General features: G+C 42.1%; 1 protein-coding gene across 1 annotated transcript in view; it reads right to left on the bottom strand.

Moving 5' to 3' along the window:
* Positions 1-23,976, bottom strand: part of CHCHD3 (coiled-coil-helix-coiled-coil-helix domain containing 3) — a 273,184-nt gene that overhangs the window by 51,521 nt on the left and 197,687 nt on the right. Inside the window, exon 6 of the mRNA XM_079786590.1 lies at positions 2,360-2,430. Coding sequence (XP_079642716.1) covers positions 2,360-2,430 — 71 coding nt within the window. The remainder of the gene's footprint in view (positions 1-2,359; positions 2,431-23,976) is intronic.

Here is a 23,976-nt window from a genome sequence, read left to right as displayed (position 1 = left end):
CCATCAGGACTAAGAAGACACTTTTATCACTTGGGAAATTCCAAGGTTTTACAGGTTACCTCCAGGAGCTGGGTACTAAGACCTTCTTTGGAAAAGGCTAAATTCTTCACTATACCAGATGAGAGTAGGATATAATAAAGAATAATCTGTTACAAAGATAAGAGAGAGAATGCTGCTGAGGCTCTGCTTAAAACTAAATCTAACCTACAGACACATGTTGTCTTGGAGAAGGTAAGTCCTCATGACATTATTTTTGTGCGCCGTGCAGCTTTTCATTCTCCAGGCTAAATGACATGGGAGAAGAGTGTCTTCTCACCTAAAACGAGTTTTACCTCTCTCTCTAGAAAATCCAGCTTCCACCAATCTTCACATCTGCTAGACTCTCCTTTGCCCCTTCTCTCCAGGTGAATGAGCCGAACTGTGTTCCCTCCCTCTCAATTCATATATTGAAGTCCTGATGTATGGTATGCTAGAAAGCATATTTAGATGAAGGTCATTAAGTTAAAATGAAGTCAATAGAATGAATCCTAGTCAAATGGGATTTATAAAAAGAGAGGGCGATTAGGAGACGGATGCAGAGAGGGAAGACCATGCGAAGACAGGGAGGAAATAGCCATCTACCTGCCAAGGAGAGAAGCCTCAGAACAAACCAACCTGCTGGCACCTTGACCTTGAAATTCTACCCCCAGAACTGTGAGGAAGTAAACTCCATTGTTTAAGCCACTCAGTCTGCAGTACTTGGCTATGGTAGCCCTAGCAAACTCACCAATCAATCACTGATTCTTGTCTAATCTTTCAATGAGTTCTTTGCATCAGTCTCTTTTCTTCTCTTTCACTTATAGAGACCTCTCATCTAGTACTTCCGGTTTTTGTTTCTCATGCCTCCAATCAAAGCTCACATTCACTAATATTCCTAAAAAAGCACAGATATCAAGGTACTCACCTGCTCAAAGACTTCTTGCTACATGAAGATCCACTTCTTAGCCCAACAGCTAATGAATGACCCTATCAACCTTTCCAATTTTATTTTGTGAGGATCTTATCTAAGATCCCCATCAACTGTAGAGCATGATTTTTCTTCTGAATACCTTTCCTTTCCACCAAAACTCTTCTTCAAGCCTCATCTAAAACATCGTCTTTATGATGACTTCCTAGATCATCCTAGTCAGAAGTGATTTCCTTTGATTTATCTTAAGTTTTTGTTATTTTTATACCTATTATCTTGTAATGAAGAAACAGCCAGGGTACCAAGTCAAAGGTTCTCATAGTATTGAGACAAAAAGGTTAAAAATGTAGCTTTATCATTAGGGGGGACGATAAAATCATAAAAATACCTATATAGTGTACCTTCTAAAATCAAGTCTACATGCAATTCTATGTCTAAATTCTTAAGATAGCACATTAACCCTTTAAGAGTGAGATTTATGCACCATTCTTAGAAGGTCTCTCCCTCTGGCCCCTAAATAATTTACTAATGAAGAATGGAGGTTTTTGTGTATTTAAATATACCTCAAACTATCTTTAAAAAACATTTTTAATCAATATTAAAATAACACTAATATCCATTATCACACAAATTACATGAGAGCAAAAAGTAATAACGTTTCACCTTGGGGTTTAATCATTTTATCAAATGCTTAGAAACATGCGCAAGGAAGGAGGTCAAAGCCCAATGCCATCTTGCAACTAAACCTGTCACAACACGTTTTTTTTTGTGTTGCTACCAACAGAGGTTACACAATAGCACTATTTATACACTCGGGAAAATTCTGAATGATGCCTTCTTACTTAATGTGAGACATGGCAGCAGAGGAAAAGTACAGAGCTATGGGTCACAGACACTTTGATCCATCAATTACAGAACCTTAATAGAGGTAGCAATTTAACATCACCTTCATAATCAAGGGTAAGGTGAAGTCTGTGATTTAAATGCTTTCAAGGTACATGTGAAGAAATGAAACAGCTTAAACATGAGAAAAGGGGATACCCCAATTTGGACATGGCCATCATTTTATTATGCAAAAGTGAATGGTTTCTATGTTTTTATTAAAAGACATGGCAATTTAATATTGCCTTCATTAACAAGGGTAGCCTATCATATATCTTTGCAAATAAAAATTCTATTACTATTGCTTTCTATTTCCCCTTAGTTCATAAAATCGAGTTGTAACAAGTTTTCATCAAATGCCTTGTCCTTGCATTTGAATTCTACTATAGCAGATAACAGGGGTCCATCTCAACCCACCTACTTCCAAGCTATCCAGAGGGCTACACACCAAACGATCTCCTGTTCAGAAAGCAATGAAGTTGTCCTTTCATCTTGTCAATAAGAGTAATTATAATATTTTCAAAAACTTACTTGAACTTTGCTTCCACCTCCTCCGCAGCTTTCTGATATTGTTCAGTGGTGACTTTGTAGAACTCTGAGCTCTGTGGATAAAGATTGATAGCACAGTTTTCACTTTCCAAGAGGACAAAACGTGTGCAAGATGTACAATGGCAAAAAATACATGAGCTCTTGCTTCAGCCACTCAAGCAGTAGGAGAAAGACTTCTTGCACAAGTGGAATGGATTCTTATAAAATTTCATGTACCAGTATCCAGTTGTGGGTATCTAGGTTGAAATTACAGAGTAAACTCGCATAATTATAATTCATCATTATTTGATCCCTCTGATAAAACTCCTAACATAGGTTTGAAGGATTATTTAGATCTCCCTTATTTGGAATCGATCACTGTAAGATTAAAAGATGCTTGAGACTGAATAATGAAATTCACGCCTATCACATTGGCCTATTATTCCAGTGTTCCACCTGGGATATTAAAGATCATTTCCTTTTACACTGTATTTGTGTCTTCAAGATGGATTCTCTATGGAGTAGAATGTGTTCAATCACCTCCAGGTGACCACAAGAACATCAACATTTATAACAAATTAATCAGTAAGAATGAAGGGATGGATTGACATAATTTTTATACCAAAAAATGTTTCCATTATTCCATGAATGAACACATAAGCAACATAAATCAAGTTGTAATAGCAAAGTAACGCCTTTCCTGGGGAAGCAAGATTAAAAATTATCCACTCCGGCTGGCTACTTTGCAGCCTGTCTGCAGGGGGTGGCCTCGATGACCCCGGGACCCTTCAAACTCAATGAAATATCCTGCTAAAGGCACGGCAGTACAAACGAACACAATGCAGTGGTCTATTGTGCACCTCCATTCTCTAATCACTCAAGCTTCACATGCACGACTTGGGGTAGTTTATTTTTTCATAAATCATTGTTGGTTGGTGAGAAAATGAAAATGAAATCCTCTTCACACCAGTGACCCCTTTGCATTTAACAATCTGGGTTGTCCAATGACAGTCACATCCAGGTTGGTTGGATGTAGATAAAATCAATAGGTATGTGATTAGACAGCCGACTCGGGGTGGCTGCAGAATGGACAGGTCACCATTTGAGATGATGAATGGCTCTCTATCAACCTCCAGTCCCCTCCGATGCTAACATTTACTATAATCTTATTTGGGCTGCGATTTATCTTTCTTGCACCTGATCAATAAAGATGAACAGAACAGTTGTAAGGATCGATTGTAATTTTTTATCATTTTCAAGCACGAAGGTGCATTTCTGACATGAAGACAATATTCTAAGTGTACTGCTTCTGCATTTTTTTAAAATCGCAATTTGAGTGATCAGCTGCACTGGTCTATATACGGAGGGGTTTTAATTCATCTGTAGGTCTCAAGAGATCAAAAAGCCATTTGTCTTCTCAGGTATTTTTAACTCTAGGCTGTGTCACACCTTCCTATCAGTTCCACTTACAAGATTTTGCTTTCCTTTAAAACACACACCAGTCACAAAGGCTCTTTTGCAGTGTTTGGTTTAAGCTTTGCTTTGAACCCTTCTAACAAAGAGGGCAGTAAAAAGGCACTTACTCGTTGCTGCTGACCCTGATGAGAAACTCCCCGTATGACTATGATGAACTGTCAAGTGAGTGTTATGTTACTGAATTATCTATTAACATGCTGGCAAAGCAATAATATCTTGATTAACACTGCCAATTATTTTAAGCATTGAAACTGGAATGTCCGGACAGAGCCAGCACTAGGTTGAAAGATGTGCTTTCTGGTTCTGTTCTGTGACCTTACTAGGTCCTCCAACCTCCCCCATTTCCTTTCCAGTGTTCCTAACCTGTAAAATGTGGGTGATACTACAGAGCTCTTATCTCTGCCATAGCTGCGGTAGGCATCCCATTTGATAGGCCGGAAAGCTGTGAGACCTGTTAAATGATTTTGCAGAGGAAGATCAACATCAAAATAAAATCATTTCAAAGAAAAAGAACTAATTTGGGCGATGCCATTCTGGGTACAAATTCTAAATGATCAGAAATATTAAGCTTTCTAACAAGAATGATGAACAAAGGCAAGAGTTCCCCCATGATATAAATTGGTGAGCTCCCCTCTGCTGTGTAAGGCCAAACACAGGTAAAATTATTGCATTCTGCCCAACTTTCCTCTGGGATGTCACACAAATACCTGCTCCTGCATTGCCTGCAAACTTAGCATATACTTTCTCAACTTGAATTTTTTGTTTTTATTTATGTTCCATATTTCCACCTCAGTGGCCTGTTGCCCTCAGTGCATAAATCTTTCTAACAAAGAAAAGTCTCCAGCAGGCAACACCACATAACTAAGGGAACAGACAAATATGCTAACAATCTGAACATAGACAAAGTGTAATTCATTTAAGCCTTTACTTATTCATTCAACAAAATCAAATCCTTATTATCCGAATAATATTCATCTTGGGGAGTTAGATCCTCATGGAGCTTTCCATCTGATATAAAGTAAAAATAATGATAACAAAGGGCACAAATGCTAACTTAAACGTTGTGTTACTGGAGTTCAGAAGGAAGAGAGATCTGGTCTCAGATCTAGCTCATGCAAAAGGAGAGACTACAAATCGTCCTGGGTGGGCGAGGCCAGCCTAGACCACCCACACCTCGCCAACTCAGCATGAGTGAGCCCTGCCGAGACCAGAAGTGCCCAGCTGCTAGCGCCCAAGTTGGTGACCTGCAGGATCATGAGGTAAGGAAATGGTGGCTGTTGCAAGCCACTGCGTTGGGAGTAGTTTGTTATACAGTAAAAGCTAACTGGCTCATACCCTTTCTCTGCATTCTCACAGCACCACGGGCTTTTACCAAAGCACTCACCCACAGTGTGCATTTATGTGTGGTCTCCCCAACTCGCCCACAAGACCCCTAAAAGCAAGGCTCTCATCCCACTCACCATTATGTTCAGAGCACCCAGCGAAGCACGTGACACACAAACGTACTGAAATGATGTCAGGGTGACACCATTAATGCTAAGCTGCATTCCAACTTTTGCTTTTATTTAAAACAGGATGGGACAGAGACAAGACTAAAGTAGATGAAATAACATGAAGAAAATGGGACACTACATTTATTACATGCCTCCTACAAATTGACAAACAGACCAGTCTGCTCTACCACGTAAAACGGAAATGAATATCACTCAAGACTGTGTTCAATAGCAGTAACAGTACAATAACATTTAAAGCTACAAATAGTCGCTTAAACGAGAAAGTGGTTTATTTTTCTCACGTAATAAGAAGTCTGGATGTTGGAAACCCAGAGCTGATGGAGGTGCCAAGGATATCATCAAATAAATAGGCCCTTTCCTGTATGGCCTTCTCAGGCACCCTTCGCATTTGGCTTTTATCCTCACGGTCTCAAGATAGCTACTGCACCTCCATTTATCATGCCCACAGTCTAAGGGAGGAAGAGGATGGTAAATAAGGGAAGAGAAGCCTCCCAGAGGTTTCACTCACATCTCTTTGGCCAGAATTATAGATCACGCACAACCCTGGCTGTGAAAGAGGCTGGGAAATGCAGTATTTTTGTTTTCTCACTTCTAGAGTAAAGGAAGAGAAGGAAGGAGTGTGTAATTGGTGTTTATTGAGCCAATTTATCATACCTGCTAAGATAGTTGAAGTAACAGCACAGAGTCATGAACAAAACAGTGTGGTTGGCTTTGGGTGCAGGTATTCTAATATTTCTTTCCCATCTCCCTTCAACTTCTAATCTGGGTGTAGGGGGTATACCCATCTGGTATACTGATACCCAAACCAAAGTTTCTTGACAGTGTAGGGAGGAAATGGGAATCAACAAGAGTGGGCATCCTTCCCACGTTTCTCTGGGCTGGCTATGGCCCAGGCTTCTAAATGTGTGATATGTTGCCATTTTCCACTTTCTGAAAAGTCTCCCTTTAAAAGCACATTTTAAAATGCACATGCACAGACGCACATTATTGCTAGATTGAAAAGTATCTGTTTTCACGGTTTAAATTAGATAAAAAGAAAACATGCACACACAGTATTCTTGCAATCTTTTCGAGTTCTGAACCTTATTTCTTTCCTATTATAACTAATATGATCAGACCTGTGGCAGAGAAGGAAAGAACAAATCCAAAGGTCACAAGAAAAATTTGTTAACTAGCTCTTGTCAATTTTTACAAAATGCTTCACATGCAGATCTGGGCATGACTGCATCATGCATCACACTGAGGTACAATTTAAATTCTGGTTCTCAGAGGGTAACACCAACTCACTGCCCATTCAAGGGCAGTAGCAGCTCTGCTTGTGCTTAGCAGGAGAGAAAGGGAGGAAACACAAGTCTGACCGTGGATGTTAGCAGGCTGGCTGAACGAGGGCTCTCCTCTCTCTAAGCTGATCTAGAATTACCACGACTCGCCATCCCTCCTGTAACCCACCCAAACACAGGTGTGACTCTACCTGCCTACCTATTTCAAACAAAGGTCTGGTGTTGACAACCACCCACAGTCTTCCTTTTGAAAATGTCTAAAAGAACATCCCTATTGTTTAGTTAGATTCAAAGAAAACTTCTTTACACTTTTTGTTGTAACACTCGCCCAAGAACTGTTATAATACAGGGTGGGGCAAAAGTAGGTTTATAGCTGTGAGTACGTGAAACAGAGTTTATTCTTGGATTATTATTTAATAACTAGAGGCCCGGTGCACGAAATTCGTGCACTGGAGGGGGGTACCCTCAGCCCAGCCTGCCCCCTCTCACAGTCCCGGGAGCCCTCAGGGGATGTCCTACTGAAGGCTTAGGCCCGCTCCCCACAGGGAGCTGCAGTCTGACCTCCCTCTGCGGGAGGCGAGCGGGCTGATCAGGGGAAGGCGCCACCCCCATCACCCCGCTGCTGCTACTGCCACTGCTGGCCGCAGCAGCCACCAAGGTGTTTTCATCAACGTGGACTCCAATCCCTTCACCACGAAAAAATGACAACTTTTTAAAGGCATTTTCAAGATGTCACTTTCATAGGATATGACATTTCTTTCTTTTTTTTTATCCTCACCTGAGGATATTTTTCCATTGGTTTTTAGAAAGCATGGGAGAGGGAAAGACAGAGGGAAACATCAATGTGAGAGGCATACTTCTATTGGTTGCCTCCTGCATGAGCCCTGACCTGGGCCCCGGCCAGGGAGGAGCCTGCAACCTAGGTACATACCCTTGATCAGAATCGAATCTGGACCCTGCGGTCCACAGGCCGAGGCTCTACCCACTGAGCCAAACCAGCTAGGGCAGGATATATTTCTTAGACCCTCCAGAAGCGGACCTTCGTTTTTTCCTCCAGGAGTGAGGTGGGAAAACCCTAGATCACCTTCTTGGATTCTTATTACCCAAGTTACCAAGAACACTGTGAGTGGCACACAGGGAGCTTAGCCAATGAGCGGTCAGAAAAGGTGTTTCCTCTGCAGCTCACACGCAGAGGCGGGACTGCTGGTGTGCTGTCTCCCAACGGGGCGGGCCTGTGTGTTGTGTCTCCACTCCAGGCCTGCCCCTGCCCCCAGCCCCAGCCACTCTGTGGCCGCTGGGGCTGGGGCGCCACACAGTCCCCTCACACCCATCTGTGTATGCAGCCTCCTCCTGAGCCGGTCGTGACTGTTACGGCGTCCTGGCTATATTACCTCTTTATATATATAGATTGTTGTTTTGCTTTCGATACAAGCAACCGTGAACCTACTTTTGCCAGAACCTGTATGTAATCTGTTAGATGCAGGTACGTACGTTTCCCCCAAGATGAGAGCTAAGCATTTGGGACCCAATTAAATGCTGCAAATGCAACATGGATACAATTCTAGGCACAAAGCCCTGAGAGTCATTTACTGAATGGCATTAGGTGGCCCCAAAGAGTTCATGGTTCTTTTTATAGAATCAGACAGAATCAAGAGACTCACTGCAATGTAGCCAAATTTTTTAATGAACAGTAACAGCTATAGAATTTTTAAAAATCACTAATGGTCTAAACTTAGTTGATCTAGTGGTTTCAGTATTTCTCCAGAGAAACCGTCCATCAGAAACCTTGGCAGCTGAGTTGAGTTTACTGCCTCTGCGCTGGGGTATACTCCGAAACCTGTTACAGGTGGTAGAGGAGTGGAGGAATGAATCTGAGAAGCCTCAGTGAAAAAGTGGCCCTGAAACAGAGTAGCTGGCATCTTAGAGAACCTTTCATTATTGGCACTCCTTACACCCATGATCCCGATTCCAAGGTCTCCGGTCTCTCCTTTCATCTCCTCCCATCCTGCTGTCTATGAGACAGGAAAATCAAAGCTAATATTTGAATAACTTGCAAACTGCCAATAGTGGTTCAGATTCATGGTATATCAGATTCCGTATTCTGTTTCTAAAAGGCTCACCAAGGAATGGTTTGGGTTATTTAAACCGAGTCTCACTTTTTCAATATAAAACAAGGACCTTATCTTCGAGGGTGACTCTATCAATGGGACAATGTACGTTCAGCACTTGGCATGGAGCCTGGCTTCTCCTTGTGGAAGCCAGAGAGAGGTTCCTGCTCACAATGCCACTCCTGCCAACAACCCTCGGCTCCCTAGCAACCCATCATCAGAGCCTGGATCTCCACTAATTAGCTACACACCTATGCACAAACTTGATCAAGTGGATGGAATCAGATTGTATCACTTTTCTTAACACTGAGTAATGCTGTTGATTTTTTGGAAGCAATAAACTCAAAAGACTAAATATTTATCCTGAGTATCTCTAACTTTCTGTTAATGACCATTTGTGTACATCCACAAGTGTATCATAATTTTTCTCTACCCTATTTTTTTCAAATCTGCATTACTAGTGATCAGTAATAAATTATTAATTTAGCAGATTCTAACAAAACAAAAATCCTGACTCTTAAGTTCTATAGGAAAGGCAAATGAAGATTCCCCATGAAAAAGGCTACCTACCAGTAGTTTATCCCAAGATCTCTCCTTCCTCCTTAGATAAGCCCAGTTCTATGCTAAATATATGGTCAATCAACCCAAAATTCCCACCTTGTTTCTAGTTAAGATGCAGTAAGCAGAATTGTTGTGTGGGATGTCCTAGTAGGCTGCTAAAGGGAGCTGACCTCAGGTGGCAGGGAATCTTTTCAGCCCTTGTGCCTTTTCTCTTTGTTCCAGGCTGCCATGTGGATGCGATGGTCTGGCTCCTGAAGCCATCCTGCATCACGAACCCACCTCAGAGAAACCCTGGGCTAGGGTGCCGGAGCCAAACAGCAGGTCCTGGGGCTCTGCTGGCCTGAGGCCACCACACAGCCCTGACTGACAACCTCTATGAGACTTTTATTAAATAAGAAACAAAACCTTCTTTCTAATTTAAGCCATTCCACTTTTATGATATAGAGTCCAATTTATCAGAAATAAACCTTCATTACGCCATACATGTTTGCTTTTTGTACACCTCACAGGTAACTTTAATCAAGTCCAATGCAAGGACACACGGGAACCACCTTTCTCCTCTGCAGGAATGCTTTACTTTCACTCGTTCAGAAATCTGCTTCCTTCTGCCCCTCTCCTTTTCCGACAAAGAACAGGAAGGATTAAAACTAAAGCCATGTTCAACTCGAGCATCAAATCTTACCATCTCTAAGAAGCCACACTCATGAAAACCCCTTTGTCTCCTGGGCACCTGGGCAAAATTAATAAACTGCTTTTGTAATTACCTTTTCATTCCATTTTTACTATTTCTCAGATAAAAAAAAGGACACACAGAGGTATTCAGGGCTTTTGCTGGCATTTCTAGTTTTCTTCCAGGAACTTTAGAAACTTGACTTAATTAGAGTTTTAGGCGTTTTTCTTGATTTAGCTTTGTAATTAGAATAGAAATCCTAGATTCATTGGCAGTCTTGCCACTGTGCAAGTTATATTACTTATACATTAGAGATACTGTCTCAGGCCTCAGTTTCTTCATCTGGACAATTTAAATAAACTGTACCACATGCTCAGGTGGCATTCTGTTTCCCTTTTTTGTTCATGTCATCATTTCACAAATACTGCAGGTCTGTGCCAGACATTAGGCCAGCAACTTGGGCTATAGTGGTGAGCAAACAGGATGCATGGCCCTACTTTTATGGAGCTTATGGTGTAGTAGAGACAGCCATAAATTTTTTAAATCACAGAAATCAATGTATAATTAATAAAAAATTACTGTGCCACTGGGCTGGATTTTTTTATTTCTCAGAAGTGATTTTTCTAATGAATCTCTAATTGCCCTTCATAGCCAGTTATTAAGTTAGGTGTTTTTATTTCCCTTCTATAGTGTTTTTTTTTTCTTTTTTCTTTTTGGTCAGATATTCCAAGCTTCGTACAGAAATCTCTCCATTTGTAAAACATTATTCTAAACCCTTTAGAAATAAAGGAATTCTACTTGTATTGATGTGGGTGAAAAGAGGTCCAAGTAGTATGAAAAACAGAAATCTACAAAATAGTTTAAACAGTATATTTTGTAAACAATAAGTACACGTATATGTACACATAAAACCAGGAATGTTCTACAAAAAAATACCTGTTTCCCCTGGAAAGGGATGTGAGGACGAGATACTTTTCCTTCTTATCAGACAGCCGTCTATAACAATTTAAGTTTTTACCATGGGCTTGTCTCATTTTAACACACACACACACACACACACACACACACACACACTAATTATATCTTAATTTTTAACAGGCATTATGACTAAATTCAGAACACATAAAAAAGAGAAATTATTTAGATATTACTGGGACAGTACTCTCTGACCCTTTCCCGCCCACAGTGACCATGCTTATAATGAGATCTACCCTAACTACAAGATTTTTTTCTCTCACTAGTATCCATTTCTATGTAACATCCATAAAAGGTCTTACACCTTTCTGTTGTTTGTAGCTCTTCTCCCTGAGATAAAGCATCTCTCCCTTCTACCTCACCTCTTAGACTCCTATATTACACACCTGAGACCTTTCTGCTCCACGTGACTGCGCGTCTCACTGCTGCTTCTGCAACGGTGAGACAGGCAATTTCACAGCTATCAGAAGGGTTATCACGAGAATTTACCATGATGTCTTGCAAGACCTGGAGAGTAACTTAAAATTACTACATGTTCCCAGCACAGGAACCTCTCGGTCTCCTGAGGGCTGTGTAATGTGACAGTCATTGTCAAGGTCGTAAGTCTTACTTGGGAAGTGCTCGATGAGGTGATGCCACAGTTAACAGCACAGCCACTGGATGGCTCTATACAGAGAGCATCATATTTGTATTGACAACACAGCTCAGGCTTGCTCTCCTAGCGTCTCCCATGGAAAGGAACTAAATCTAACAAACTCACTGTCGGCACCTATGCACACAGTGTCCTCTTGAAAACTGGCCTAAAAAGAAAGCTGTAAACAATACCTCCATTCACAATTTTACAATAATCACCTGAGGATTTACAGCACATGGTCCCTCTTTTCCAGATCCCTGACCAGGGAACTTAAAATCCATTAGTTCAAAAGCACTTATTCTTTTTTTTTTTTTAAATAAAAGAAATATATTTTTATTGATTTCAAAGAGGAGAGCAGAGAGAAATAGAAACATCAGTGATGAGAGAGAATCATTGATTGTTTGCCTCCTGCATGCCCCCTACTGGGGACCGAGCCTGCAACCCAGGGCATGTGCCCTGACCAGGAATCGAACAGTGACCTCCTGGTTCACAGGTAGATGCTCAACCACTGAGCACACTGGCCAAGCCAAAAGCACTTATTCTTGAAGAGCTAATATGGGACCAGCCCAGAGGTGGGTCCTAGGGATGAGGGTGAAGACATCTTTAAAGCCGGTGGAGAGAGAAATATGAACCACTACCCAACTCACCACACAAAGACCACCACCTTCATGTTACCAAGTGTTGATGAGTTTATGAACCACTACCAAATATGAACCACTACCCAACTCACCACACAAAGACCACCACCTTCAATGTTACCAAGTGTTGATGAGTTTTGTAGTCCTTTTGCCTCCAAGAGTTCCATATTACAATGCAAACAGCCCTCCCCCCACCCAAGGTGGGGTGATAGTAAGCTTTGACATCCAACTTGGTGTTCCTCAAACTTATAAGGCCCATCCTATTGAGTGAAAATCTTATTAATCATAGACATATTCATAGGAAATCAAAGAACAGGATCAGATATTAAAGACTAGAGGCCCAGTCCTTTTTTTTTTTTTTTTTTTTGGGGGGGGGGCGGTCCTTCAGCCCGGCCTGCGCCCTCTCACAGTCCAGGACCCCTTGCTCCTTACCGCGCTGCACTCGCCAGCCATGAGCCTGGCTTCTGGCTGAGTGGTGCTCCCCTTGTGGGAGTGCACTGACCACCAGGGGCAACTCCTGTGTTGAGCGTGTCTGCCCCCTGGTGTTCAGTGTACGTCATAGTGACCGGTCATTCCACTGGTCATTCCGCCATTCAGTCGATTTGCATATTAGTGTTTTATGATATACTAGAGGCCCGGTGCATGAAATTCGTGCACGGGGGGGGGGGGGGGAGTGTCCCTCAGCCCAGCCTGCACCCTCTCCAATCTGGGACCCCTTGAGGGATGTCCGACTGCCAGTTTAGGCCCAATCCTGGCAGTCGGACATCCCTCTCATAATCCAGGACTGCTGGGTCCCAACTGCTCACCTGCCTGCCTTTCTGATTGCCCCTAACCTGCCAGCCTGATCACTCCCTAACCACTTCTTCCTACCAGCCTGATCACCCCCTAACCACTCCCCTGCCAGCCTGATTGATGCCTAACTGCTCCCCTGCCAGCCTGTTTTCCCCTAACTGCCCTCTCCTAGGCTTGATCACCCCCAACTTCCCTCCTCTGCCAGCCTGGTCACCCCTAACTGCCCTCCCCTGCAGGCTTGATTACCCCCAACTGCCCTTCTCTGCTGGCCTGATTGCCCATAACTGCCCTCCCTTGCAGGCCTGGTCCCTCCCAACTGCCCTCCACTTCTGGCCATCTTGTGGTGGCCATCTTGTGTCCACATGGGGGCAGCCATCTTGTGTGGTGGAGTGATGGTCAATTTGCATATTACTCTTTTATTAGATAGGATGATTCTCATAGATGAGAAGACCTCTCAGATGGTTTCCTTGGAGTCAGGGGGAGAAACTCTAAACTAATACTTGAGCTTATTATCACTTAACTTTGTGACAGGGACTCAAACCCAAATGAGAATTTATCATTGAGGGGGCACCACGAGTGCTTCCCGCGGTAAAGGTGTGCAGAGTAAGAACTGAGTCCCCGGCGAAGGTGTGCCAGAAAAGAAAGGGGTCCTGACAGAGAGGCTGGAACCAAGGCAAAGCCTGCCTTTGTCCCACTTCTTTCTGCCTAGCACCTGAATGTTTAAAATATAACTGAGGCCAGGACCAATATCTCATTCTGATCCAGAAAACCTACTTAAGAAAGTTTCCTGAAAACTGAGCGAACCTTTGAACTTTTCCCCAGACCTGATAGAGTTTGATTTCTTTGCTCCTTGGCACCAGCTGAGCAGTAAGTGCAAACTGAATCAAATCTATTTGTTCAGAAGCAATACCTTCCCAACACTACAGAAAATAAGCAGCTCACATAAAGGGAGAGTGCCACAGCCAGGCTCAGCGTCCCAAATTGTGCCATCTCTCCAAGAGAGGGAGATGATGAAAACATTCTGACACCTCCGCAGGCTCACCAGCTACAAGCCTTAATGAGGGGTGCTCTGAAGCGATAGAAATGGCAAAGCATTCCTGTGCTTCAAAAGGTAATGTCATAACTATGCATAGGAAGCTATCTGTGTCACCTCTGAGACAGACTCATTAATGCAGGCATTTAATGCCTACAGTCAACAGTCTTGGGCGTGGCACAGGTAAGGGCCCGGCACCAGCAGCCATGACAGTTTCTCACTGTGGATTTACTTTGGTCCCCGCCACTGTGCACTCTCAGAGATCTAGGAGAAACACTGTGTAAAACTCAACCAAAGCAAGAACATTTCAAATAATTTTCTAAGCAAAACTTTCACCTAAGAGAAGATGCCCTTCTTCCAAACCTCCTGATGGAAAACAAGGCCTCGAGTCCAGTGTTTGGCACCTACATTTCCCTGAAAGTGGCCGCTGGCAGGTTATAGAAAATTGGTGAGACAAAATCCTTTGGGAAAACCATTTATTTTACCCTTATCAAATTGGCTGTTTTCTTTCTTTGCTTTTTGTTTATACAAATGTTACCAAGAGTTGATGAATATATGAAGAAATCGGCTCCCTCATAATTTGCTAGCAAGAGTATACACTTTATGGCAACACGCTTCAAATGCCTTTGACTCAGTTTCATTTCTAGAAATATCTGAAATTAAGTATGGGTGTTTAGAAAAATTTCACTAGGAAATTTTTCACCACAGGGTTTATAATATTGAAAAATGAAAAGCAACGTAAATATTTAACCACAAAGGACAGATAACATACGTAATAGAGCACCCAGACAATGGAGGGATGAGTTATTTAGGCTTTTTTCCTCTCCTGAGAGAAAAAATAGATATTTAAATTCCTTTAAGTTTTAGTCCTCACTCAATAGATTTAAGAAAAAGGACAGTTACACAACAGTTTCTTGTAATATTCCAAACTGTACCAGCTTTTCTCATAAACAGAAAAACAAAAACCTGGAATTTCCACAAACCACAAATGAATTCATCCACAAGGCCACTGCAGATCAGAAAGATTATTTTAAAACAGGGGGAACATCTATTTTAAATTACGAAGGGTAAAGCCCAGCTTATTCCTTGTGGCTTTGAAATTCTTCTGCCATTTGCTAAGCAGGTCAATGTTCATTTTTTTATTCTCTCAAATATTTACTAACAACCTAAGAGCCAGGTCTTAGGGGAGGGGAACACTTTTTTAAAAAGGAGTTATTCGATTCCAGTGTTCACAGCCCACAGGGATGGATGCCCAGGTGAAAGAGTGCCCAGACAACAGCTGAGGCTCTGGGGCGCCCACCTTTCCTGTCAACACAGGCCCATGAGAGCAGAGTTCAAACTGTTGGGAGGCTGTGGAGACTTGGACTTCCCAACACAAACATGGTCAGGCAACAACCATTTATTCTCAACTGATTTAAAAAGGAAAACAAACAAAACAGCCAAGGAGGAGGAAAGGTCAGAGGCCATGGCTTCACTTTACCTACCAAGAATGGTTACCTGACCAAGGCTACACGTTTGCTTGGTGTCCCATAGGTAGCAAGTGCGCAAACCGAATGAGCCCAAGTCTTATGCTCCAAGTCCAGGCTGTAAGGCCTGAGGGTGTGAAATTTTTAGTACTGTAGTTTCTTCCATACAAAGCAACAGAGACTCTATGCAGTACTTGACAAATTCATGATTTTCCTTGTTAATATAATGCCTCTTTGGTCAGTCACATAAGAATGAACCACAATACCCAAGCAAAATAAGATCCGATGCAGATGAAACACCTATCTCAAGTTTTAATTTCCTTTCATCGATTTAGAGCCCAAACTCAGAGGTGAATAAATAACTGTGACATGGTTCGCTCAAGTGCTGGCAATGCATACAAAAGCTACTCGGGTGAATAGGAAAGCCAGTCTTAATTTAAGGGTTAAAAATCTCAGATATGAAAGGGAGACCGATTTCAAAAGTGGCAAAGGGATCACCTATCCATTTCAAAGACATGTTTATCTTTTTTGTATTTCAAAGGCGAGGCCTCTGAAAGATCTGGCATGGAAATATGCATGTGAATAGGAGCACACAGAAGAGTCTTATCTTTCAGGTATAATGGCTCTCCCTCGGAAAGCACTGCGCGGATTCCTACATCCAGGCTCAGCACAGGCTGCCAGGGCACTAAGGCCCGCACTCCCTCCCCTGTCCAGCTTTTATCTGAGGACTCATTAACATTTTCCTGCATGATGGCCCTGAACCCTACTACTGCTTAAAGGTTCCGCTGCTCTGCGGCAGAAATGCATTCATTCATGTGGTACGACACCATGCCAGACTGTGCCTTTCTTATAAAAAAATATGGGGGTGGGGGGTAAGAGGTAGGATGGGGAAGAAAAGATAATTATGGAAGATGCAGTGAGCCAATCTGATAGTCTTCTTTTAGACATATTCATGAAAATCTGTCCCTGGAAATTGCTGGTGTTTGGTAGCCAATCTTTTCCACGTGACTTTTCTGAGAAACGTTCTTAGAAAGATCCCACAGAGGGGTGATAATAAAATGCATCTCATCAAATGATCTTTCGTTCTGGCGTGGAGTCTCTCTCCCACGTCTTCAATGTGGGTTCTGACGGTCCTCCTTCCAAGGCCTATCTCATTTTCCCCATCTTAATCACGCAGTGCCTTCTGCTGGTGCAAGTCCTTCCAAACAAGACCCGTGAGCAAAAACGCAACCGTCCAGGAGGGCAAAGCAGCCTGTATTCTGTCAGTTTCCACCGAGGCAGACCTTGGAGACTTAGAGCCTTGAGGTCCGGCAAGTGCTTTAAAGAACAGCATATTCACCCAGAGGAAAGATGTGCACAATTGTGGAATCCCTGTGATGTGAGCACATCTCCAGGGAAAGAGACTGGATCTTTATTTTTGAAAAAGGGCTTTATTAAAGAGACAAATGTGAAATGTAAATGTAATCTGGGGTTAGGAATGTGAATTAGGCCTTGAAATGATCCCTTTTCCTAGCACACAGTCACAGAAATTACAAAGCCAGGGAGGTCTGCAATAACCAGGCAGCATCTCAATCGCGGCTTACTGCTCGGTGTGACCCAAACGTAACCAGACGAATCCATCAGCAGCTAGATGTAAATGGCCTTGTGCGAGGCTTAGTTTCAACAGGCATTCTCTCTGCCTGGTGAAAGCCCTTTCTCCATCTAGAGGCCAAGTTATTAAGAAATTGTTTGTCACCGTAGATCGAATGGATCATTTGTTTCCCCGAATTCCTTTTCTCATCATTTACTCATTACACGCCTCCTCCTGATGGAAGCAGACATTTATTAGCTTCTGCATTTATTGCATTGGCAAACGGAAACATTCTGCTGCATTTCCTGGGGGTTCATTCATTTATCTATTGGATAACAGACTGAAGTTTTCTACAGGGCAGAAAAATTAAAATATCAGTCAGGTTGACAGCCAGGAAAATGAGGGTCTCTCTGAGACAAGAAGCTTTCTTGAGCTCCTGGTTTATCGAGCAGTTGCAGTTACTAGTATTTCACCAAACTATGCTTCATACATAACTAAAATTGTGGGCTATTAGCTGGTGAGCTAATATTACAAATAAATGATGCACATGGTACGCTGTAAAGTATCTGAGATGCAAAGCTAACTGCTATTTAAAAAAGAAAATGCTTTTAAAAATCCATTTCTATAAGGAGCTAGGGGAGGAATACTGTCTTATTAAGCTGGAGCTGGAATCATAGCATCTGAAGTTGTGAGAACCCAAGGAGTCATCGAATCCTTTGCAAGCATCTACTTTACAGCACGCCTGGCAAGTGACACTCTCATTCTGCCTAAAACCCTGATGGTGACAGGGAAGCCGGCAGAGCCCACCAGGCAGCTTATTTCAGAGCTGAAGACCTCTGGTTGACAGGAGTCACTTCCCAAAAGTGGTCTGACTGCTTGTGACCTTGAACAAGCCATCCAATCTCTCTGGGTCTCAGGGTCTTTGTTTTAAAAACCGAACTGCCCTTTTGTTGAAAGAATCAGAGTTAAAGGAGAAGAATGTCATTTAGAGGCTCACCTATCTCATTCCCGCCAAATGACTGGTCCAGAGGGTCACAGACACCTGATTGCCCTCTGAGGCAGCCACTCCATCAGCACAGCTGCATGCTCGTCTGTAATTCTCCAGGCTGAGATGCAAGTCATTCCCATCAGGACGGGGAGCTCATTTAGAGTCAAAGCTTCTTGTCTCAGAGACACCCGCAGCTGTCTTCAATCCCTTTGTATTTCTCTCTTCAATTCCTTTTACTCTTTCCTCTTTGCCTTCACTTCCCTGGAACCTTTGTTATACACCTTTCATTCTTGACAAGAAGCAGATGCAATAATGCGATGGAAAGTTCCATTTCGGTTGTCAGCCACTAACACAACCTGTCAACAGCTGGCCTAGCCCAGCACTGCCCTGATCATCCTCATTCTGACACCGACGAGCTGGGGTTTCGTCCTCAGCTCCACAAAGCATGACCGTCTAGCACTGTGCCAGCACTAAGAAAAATCGATAGTTAGTCTTTTGCCCACGTAGAGTTTGTACGTTAGAGAACTCCAGCCTTCTTGATATACTATTGCTTGAAATATTGCTCAAGTCCCATGGAACCATTTTGAGGATAAGAAAAGTATAAATGCAAGTAAGAATATTATCTTTACGAATCAGTCACATCTTCTAGCTAAGTGTTCATACAGACATGTTCTTTTCCTAAATTGATTGGAAATCTGAGCTGAGAGCACCCTGGGTAGCCACGCTGATATTTAGACTGCAACATGGATCAGTTCACCTGCTAACCGGGAGCCTCGGTTTACCACCGAGAAGAGATCCTCGTTCTTATGAAAGCCTTAGGTACAGTTAGTGAACTCGGTGGAAGAAAGGGATGCAGCAATGCACTTGGTTAGCTCACTGAAAGCCCCTTAAATGTTCAACCACTGCACATAAGCCGGTGGAGCACAGCATACCATTTTCCCAAGATCACTTTGTGCTCTCCCTCCCAATATAGGCGATGTCAACACAAAGCAGAGGATACTTCCTTAAAAAGAACATTACACTGAGCTATGATGATGCTAGATACTAGAGTTGCCTTTGTTTTTGTTACGTCTTATGTAACCAGCTTAGACAAAAAGCAATGTAGGTTTTTAAGGGTTAACAATTCCTACAGATTCTATTATACAACACAGGATGATAAGATTTTTCAATTTAGGTTCATTGCTTATTTTATCCAAGTAAAAGACTTTCTGAAGATACCCTCAAGAGATAAAGTAAACTCTTTATCTTTTCTATACAAGGAAGTATAGGTGAGGAACACAAAAATCTATACTATACAACCTCTGTCCTCCACTCATGTAGAATCTGCTAGGGAGTTAAGATATGTTCATAATAATATTTAACAAACCTATGTGCTTTCTATAGATTATCTAATTTAGATCTCTCAATAACACCACCAGGGGAGTACTATTACCTCCACTTTCCAGAGGTGGACACTGAGGCCCAAAGAAGTTGAGTAATCCTATATAATAAAGAGCTAATATGCTAATTAGACCAGAAGGCAGAACGACCTTCCAGAATGACTAGTAGGTGGGGCGGGGGGGGGGGGGGGGGGGGGGAGGGGGAAGCTGCAAGGCAGCCAGGGCCACGAGGGCCTACTCTTGCATAAATTTCGTGCATCGGGCCTCTAGTTAAAAGATAGTTTGAGCTTGTCCGTGGTACTGCCAGGATTGAATATAAGCAGCCTGGCATTCCAAACAGCGATATAAAAACCGCCTTATGAAAAGAGGTCACATGTAAACAGAATGATCAGAAGGCTTCATGTAGGAGGTTAGAGGGCAGCAGGGGCATTCTGAGCCTAAAAGTAGGGAGAGAAATTCCCTCAAAGGTGAGAGAGGGGAAAAGAACACCAACCCGCAAACTGAAAACTCAGTACACAGAAGGCAGATACAAATAGTAGCTATAAGGCCTTTTCCGCTTCGATAAGCTTAATTTAGAAAGCCAGAAAGTGAGCATGGAGGTGGTGGTAACAGCTCTGCCAACCTTGTGGGCAGGCTAACCACTTCCAACCTATGGTTAGAGGAGAAATTTCTGCCCCACTATTATTCAACTATATATGTGGTATAATCCACATATCGCTTAGCTTTGGTAGGGGCCTACTTAACTCCTTTGCGTCTACTTCAATCCCATCCCAACTCTAACCTCCCATAAGTCTGTGCAGTGTAGAGGTTGAGAATGTGAGCTTAGACTGCCAGGGTTCAAATCCTGACTCTACCACTTCCTGTCAATGTGACCTTGCTCACCATTACTCTGCCTCACTCCACTCGGTAAAATGAGGACAAAAGTCCTGAACGGACGGAAAGATTAAATAAAATGATGACACACAGTGCATTGCACAGTGCTGGCAAAATCGTACACTCACAATAAATGTGGTTTCTAAAAGCTACGTAGGATTATTCCTGTTGACTTGGATTGGGGGTTGGGGACTTGAGGAAGGGAGTACAAAGGCACAGGGAGACTCCAGCACATTTTCATTTGATAAGGAATTTTTAAAAACACTTCACTATTCGCCTACCAGCTCCATAGTGCCTATTACACTATTCCTCCAGGAGAACGCGAATTAGAACCACTCCAGAAATCAGTGCCATTTGAACCCAGCATAGAACCGATCTGCTAACAAAGTACAGACCAAAATAAGTACCGCCTGCCACACTTGGCAAGACTGATACTGTACTTGAAAAGTGAAGCTGGCACTTGCTGAAAAGATAGTGAAGAATACAGTAGGGCAATAAATGGCATGGAAACAAGGAAGAGACCTGGGGAACTGGTGCTCAGCGGCACCTACCATAAGGCTCTTCCTCCACAGCTGTGGCTCACGCCTGGCCCTCAGGATCCTTCCCAAGAGGCACCTAATCCAAGGCCGCCTCCCTCTATAAAACAACATCGCTATCCGTCACCACCCCCCACACACTGACATTTTCTCTTCCATTGTTATGTTATTTTTCTACATAAAACCTATCGCCACTTGACATAAAAGATATTTGGTACTGACTGTCCTATATGAACAGAGTGCTAACTCTATGAAAAGGAAGCTCTGTCCTCTCGGGTCCACCCCCGGAGTCCACAATGGAGCCTCCCACACAGTTCACTTGAGAGCCTGGAACAGCTCACTGTGACAAAGCCTAAGAAAATTTAAAAAAGTTCTAAATTATAACAAGGGTGAGAAATGGCTTGCTTTAAAAACACACACAAAACTAATAAAAATATTGTCGGTTACGGCAATAATTACTTTTCAAACGTTTACAAAAATCTAAGCAAATTAAAAGTATTCTAAATCATATAGGACCAAAAAATTGGAGGATAGTCACTCTTGAAATTAACAAAACTGATGGGGGGGGGGGGCGGTTAAGAGATCAACCAAAGGACTTGTATGCATGCATACAAGCATAACCAATAGACACAGACACGGGGGGGTGGGGGAGGCGGTGAGGGCATGTGTTGGAGGGTGGGGGTGGACAGAGGGAGGTCAAAGGAGACATATGTAATACTATATGTAATACTTTTTTGAAAATAAAGTTAATGCAATTCTATAAATAAATAACTAAAACTGACAGAGGAACATGCAAGGTATGTTTCTGATCATACGTATTTTAGAATTTTTATTTCACTTATTACATCTGCAAACATTTCGCTCTCCCTTAAAATGCCCACAAACAAAGTTACCACTAGAAATATGTTAAATAAAAGTCAACATTTCAATTCCTTAATATACTTACCATAAGTATATGGTATTTTATTACTATTATTGCTTTTAAGATAAGTAAATAATGAGAATTACGAAGCATAAAGAGTATCTCCCCATTCCCTGTTTTTCTACATAGATAAGCTTTAACAGCTGCAATTTTCTCAAAAGAAAAATGATTTTCTTCAAATACTAGTAGGAAGATCCAGAGTACATTATATAAAATAGGCTATGGGAAATTTTTAAAATTGCAGTGTGGGTGTTTAAGGTGGCAAGTTGGCAGGTATTTAACCATACTTTATACCACAGAGAAAATGAGATAGAAAGAACTATTTACAATAGCTGTGTATGCCTCTATCTTTAAACTGTAGCATATTCAAATAAAAAAAGGCATTCACCCACAACTGAGGAACTTGGTTTAATCCTTATAATGCCCATAATTTATACAACTGAATGCATTAGTCATTATAATATACTTTAAGGGATTAAAAAAGAAAACACCTGCATAAAGAAACGATAATTTGGGGATCTAATCAACCTTAGTTATTGTTGTTTTTTGGTTTGTTTGTTTTTTGAGGCAGAAGCTGTAAAGATTTTGCTCTTAGGTGAGTACTTTTAATATAAGACTCCTGCTTAAACTGCAAAAAAGTCTGACGTAGCACATTTTTCTGTACAAATGAAATCTACAATATCGATACAAACAACCCTTTGCCATTTTCCTGAAGCCATGACCCCACCAGAAATATTTTCTGCCTCTTAGGCAGAAATTTATCCAAAATAAAAGTTTCATTTCTTTTCAAGAAAAGACCCCTGTAACCAGGCACATTCTTAACTATAAAACTCCACCATCAGAAGAGCAGTGTCTGTCCAGGAATCACCCCTGTGACTTTCTACCACATCTTCTTGTTCTTGCCCCCAAACTACCTATAACCTGGCCTCACCCTGCTTCCTCCTCCTTATCATCTATCCATTCAATTTCAATGGATAATGCAAAAGATGAAGAAGAAAAAAAAAAAAGACTCATTCGGTTCTTATTTGTTAAACAGACTGATCCAAACATCACAATGAACAAATGAATCCATGTCCTGCATGGATGTCCTAAGTCAGAGACTGGCAACAGAAGATTAAAACAAAAAATAAACATAAAAACCAGACACGCACTTGCAGCACATTATGGAAGGGGTGTCTGTACTCCCTCAGGACTCTATTGTGTCCTCTCTCCCTGTGCTCCCCACACCCAACAACTGCAGTAAAGTTGGTAGCCCCGCACCTCACCACCGCACGGCTCAGTCCCTGGTCTCGAGGAGCTGGCCTCCAACATTACAGTATCTCAAGGTTTATAAACAAACCACTTTTAACTTGGAGAAGTAAAAGTTAGGCCAGTTCTGTTTTGTTGTTGTTTAAAATTCCCCACCCATTAGCTGGCTTATATTCCTTTAACTAAAAGGACAACGAGGCCAACAGCCTCTGTTCCAAAGATGTAGGACGACAGAAAGATACATGTGAAGTACACTCAAGTGCTCAGGTTACCATCTCGGATGTAATCTGCCCAATTTGAAGCAAATACATAGAAGAAAAATCCCATTTTATCAAATAAAATGAGTACATTAAAGAGCTCTGAATATCTGCGATTATGTAAGCATAATTATAGTAGTTTCCTTTTATTATTTCCATATTACAAAGTACTACAATTGAGCCAATGATTCTATTTCTTCTGGCAAAATTCAATATAATATTTCAACATAAAACAATGGATAAATTTTTTCCCAGCCCCTCACCCCCCCCAACAAGTTCCCTCAAGCAGCATGTAATCATCAATCTCCTAGATGCTGGGGACTGATGAAGATAGCTAGTGCTGTCCTAATTCAGTATCCATGTAAATCCACACACAATATTTTATTTTAGCTCCACGCACTCGAGAAGTATGTTATGAAAGCCACTTTACAGATGAGAGCTTGAGGGTGAAACAGGTTACCTGGTGTTTCTTGAAGACTAAGAGCCAAAAAGTAGGAGGTGTAACACTGGAATCTATATCCACTTGTCTTTGGTGTCATTACATTTACCATGAGGGCCCTGGCCAGGTGGCTCTATTGGCTGGAGCATGGACCTGTACAACAAAAGGTTGCGGGCTCAATTCCCAGGCAGGGCTCATAACTAGGTTGTATGTTTGATCCCCAGTCAGGGAGTGTGGGGGAGACGATCGATTGATGTTTCT

This window comes from Cnephaeus nilssonii (genome assembly GCF_951640355.1).
Source record: "Cnephaeus nilssonii genome assembly, chromosome: 12".
NCBI lineage: Eukaryota > Metazoa > Chordata > Mammalia > Chiroptera > Vespertilionidae > Cnephaeus > Cnephaeus nilssonii.
This window is presented reverse-complemented; position numbering and strand designations above follow the sequence as displayed.